The sequence below is a fragment of the Arachis ipaensis genome, chromosome B06 (assembly GCF_000816755.2).
Source record: "Arachis ipaensis cultivar K30076 chromosome B06, Araip1.1, whole genome shotgun sequence".
In the NCBI taxonomy this organism is placed as follows: domain Eukaryota; kingdom Viridiplantae; phylum Streptophyta; class Magnoliopsida; order Fabales; family Fabaceae; genus Arachis; species Arachis ipaensis.
Window position 1 is genome coordinate 101,844,140 of NC_029790.2, and position 4,218 is coordinate 101,848,357.

The 4,218-nt window shown below is 43.6% G+C and overlaps 1 protein-coding gene across 1 annotated transcript; it reads right to left on the bottom strand.

Moving 5' to 3' along the window:
- Positions 1,809-4,117, bottom strand: LOC110263792 (breast cancer anti-estrogen resistance protein 1-like). Its single transcript, XM_021105584.1, has 3 exons — positions 3,433-4,117; positions 2,237-3,339; positions 1,809-1,940 (listed from the first exon to the last, which is right to left on the bottom strand). The coding sequence occupies exons 2-3, from the start codon at positions 3,086-3,088 to the stop codon at positions 1,809-1,811; spliced, it is 984 nt and encodes a 327-aa protein (XP_020961243.1). The 5' UTR covers positions 3,089-3,339; positions 3,433-4,117.

Here is a 4,218-nt window from a genome sequence, read left to right on the forward strand (position 1 = left end):
AATTTTCGGAAGTTGGGAGGCATCGTATGAAGCTTTGCCGATATGGTTTGAGGCAATGTGCCACAAAGAGCCATCAGCAGTGGTTCACTTTGAAACAATGCCAGCTTACCAGGAGGATGATTTGGTTCCTGATATACGTGTTCTACATAGAGTCTTTTGGAGTTATTACCCCTGTATAAGGGCCTTCAGACATTGCAAGCCAGTGGTGCAGGTGGACGGGACTCATTTGTATGGAAAATACAAGGGTTGTTTATTGGTTGCAGTCTCACAAGATGGTAATAACAACATCGTGCCTATTGCATTTGCCATAGTGGAGGGAGAGACTTCTGATGCATGGCACTTTTTTCTGAGCAACCTGCGTCAACATGTGGTGAAACGTGATGGTGTCGGACTTATCTCTGATCGACATGATTCGATTAGATCAGCTATTGAACGAAGTAATGGGGCGTGGTCTCCTCCTAGAGCTTTCCATATGTTTTGTATCCGGCATATTGAGTCCAACTTCTTGAGGAAGTTCAAGGCACCTTACCTGCAGAAGCTTATCGTCAACATTGGTAAGTTTGAATAGAATGAACTTTGAATTTATTGTAAGTACGATCAAATAGAATGGTGTTCATAGTTGACTGAATGTTTTTCATAGGATACTCGAGGACGACCAAGGAGTACCAGATGTGCTATGAACGATTAAAGGAACGGGGTGAGGCTTACACCAACTGGCTTGATCGGATCCCTCGTGAGCAGTATGCTTTGGCCTTTGATGGTGGTTACCGATGGGGTCATATGACCACCAATCTTGTGGAATGTATCAACTCCGTCTTAAAGGGTGCACGCAATCTTCCAGTCACTGCACTTGTTAAGGCTACATTTTACAGACTGAATGAGTTGTTCACTAGGAAAAGAGCCGAGGCTGAAGCTCGAATCAGTGCTGGACTTGTGTTCTCTGAGATGGTAACAACCAAGCTGCATGCAAATCAACGAGCATCAGGTAACATACAGGTTAGCTGTTTTGATAGAGAAAATGAAGTCTTCGAAGTACGCGAGATGCCTAGTGGGGTTGAGTATGCAGTTGACCTACGCCACCATCGGTGTGACTGTGGTGAATTCCAGGTTGACTGAATTCCGTGTCGATACGTGTTTGCGTGTTGTGCAAATCAGAGGTTGGATTGGCAAGTGTACGTTAATGACGTTTACAAGATGGACCAAGTTTGACGAGTATACAGAGCTAGATTTCGACCACTGGGAAATCCGACAACGCGGCCTGCTTATCATGGACCTAGATTCATTGGAAACCCGTTCCTCAGACGGGTAGCCAAAGGCCGGCCAAAGATGACCCGCTTCTTGAATGAGATGGACACTCGAATGTTGCGTCGCCCGAGGCGATGCAAGCAATGCGGGGCCGAGGGCCATAGTCGCAGTAGATGTCATCAAAGTGGTGGACCGAGTGCAGGTCCAGCCGAAGAGTAATTGTTACCTTTTTTTACATTTCGTTTGGATTTACATTTATGTACGACATTGACATTTGAATTGACCAACCGGTGCTTTTATTCATTTCAAATCTGATTAACATACACGATAGAGAGTGGGCTTAACAACCTAATTAACATATTAGATAGGCAAAAAGTAATAACAACGTACGTAACATACTCAATAAGTAACTACTAATAACCAAATTAACATAGTCAACGATAACAACCTAGTTAACATACTCAATAAGTAAATAGTACACATTATTTCTTAAATAGTAGTAAGAACCTAATAAACATTCTCAACAATTAAATAGTTACAACGTCACTTCCTCGGTGCCCACCTCATATCTTTGTATAACTTTCTGCACTTCTTTGCAATCCTGTTAAAGGCGGATGGTGTATACCGGTTTGCACTCCGACGTGGAGGATCAGCTCTGAGGTTGTAACCTTTACCTTTTTCACTTGTGGCCGTACCTATGAAAACACAACAAATACAAATACAAGTTCATTGTCGAATACAAATACGAATATAAATATAAATACAACAAATACAAATACAAGTTCATTGTGGAATACAAATACAAATATAAATAGAAGTTCACCATGAAGCTACTAATAGAAATTCAAGCCCTAAATCATTACTAACAGTTTATTTTACCTGCACTAGGCGCTGGATCCTCGTTAGCGGCATCGTCATCCTCATCATCACCCTCATCCTCTTCCTCATCCTCATCCTCATCCTCATCATCATCCTCATCCTCATCCTCAGCCTCATCCTCTGGATGGTCGACTAAGTAGTTATCAGTTTCCTCATGAGGAAGAGTAATCGGAATACGTCTAGGGTTTCCACTTTGTATGATCCCTCCCGCCGCTTCAGTACTTCTACTCGAGTCAACAGACATTCTGACACCAGAATTATCAGATGAAGTGCGAACCCGAGATCTCAAATCGAATGACCTCCTAGCTGGAGTAATACCACCCAAATGTGCTTGATGGTCGGTGGGAATGTCAACATAATTACCTGAATATGTGTGGTGCGACCCTGATGCCATGAAACCAAGCAGCTGATTGAATGAAGGTTGCTCTCCATACTCAAAATGTGGACCACCCCAAAATTGTTGATGTGACGGGACTGGCACTGAGTAATAATCAGACGGATGCGTGTTAGGAACATATGGTGCAAAATACTCAACCCCTTGTTGAGGCGGTTCCGGTGGCGGTGGTGGTGGAGGTACGGCTGCCGGTTCCGGTTCCGGTTCTGGTGCCGGTGGTGGTGGTGGAGGACCTTCTGGATTCTCTTCAAAAACAAGGTTCGACAATTGCAAGGGGTCACCATATGCATCTCGGTACCAATGCATGTAAATTTCCAACGGATAATGTAAATGCTCCAAGTCTTCAGATAGAATGTGACTATATCGATTGGTCCATTGCATCACCCAACGCGAGTGGGTATTGGCCCAATCTTGATTCTTAGGCCCAGTTAGAACTTCGCCGTGTGATGCACCTAGATCCCGCTCTTCACTAGGAACACCCTGTGTCAATCCAAATTGCCTCCTGACTCTATCAGTTGCATGCCACTCGATGCATTCAAAAGATATAAGTGGCACTGTGGCACTCCACATAACCGAATTATGACGGATGGCTAAAGGAATTACGTCCGGGTCGATGTACCCAATGCCATAAGCCTGCCAAACTAACTGGACACATCGAACCAGTCAGATGATTACACAACAACTACTTCACTTAAGAAGTTACATAAGGTACTTGTATTTTACACAATACCTGTCCTTCTTGTAGATCATCCAACAACCTCCTGTAGTGCGCAAGCGTTTTATATCGGTAGGCATAGTTTTGACGGTCCCAGTTATGCCACCTGCAGACGGACAATCCATTTGTTAACTTATCTTACCATAAACAGAATACAATTTCTATCAATTCTTTCAATGCATACTTTAATCAAAATGACCTGTTTGCAATTGGGAACACTCGGGGATTGCCAGGAATCGGCGCTAGAAATGGTAGCCGGATCCAAGCCCAACTGACCAACAGTGTCAGTGGACCGTCCATCTCCTTGCAGTCGACACGAGTTGCCCTACACAATGATCTATACAAGTGTGCCAGGCATGCCGAACCCCAACTAAACTGTATGATCCCACCGAAGTTACGGAGCAAAGGTAAAAATTTTCAGTGCACCGTTGCACCTGACTTATCTGCAAACAGAATTTTCCCAAATAACAACATTATGTGACACTTTACATACATCTGCATGTGCACATCATCATTCAACACTATACGATCTCTCACACCCCTAAACCACGTTAATTTTATAAAGCTCCCTCTACAGTCATTTTTGCTGGGTGCAACTCCAAATTGGTGCAAGCACTCGGCTTCCAATGCCTCGAAGCTACTCATGGTCGGACCTGTAACCGGAAGACCATTTGTTGGCAGGCCGAGAATTACCGCCACATCCTCCAAGGTCACGGCACACTCACCAACCGGAAAATGAAAAGTATGAGTCTCGGGCCGCCATCTCTCAATCAGAGCATTAATCATTGCTGACTGGCCTTTAATAACTCCAATTTGGGATACATAATAAAATCCAGTCTCGCATAACTGTGCCTCAACAATTTGGTTATATGGATCCGGCGAGTGTAAATGATCGCACATCAACATCCTCAAAGCCTACAATACCACATTTTCCAATATAAGAACAAGTATAATATAACTATATTATTCAAAAACACAATTATGA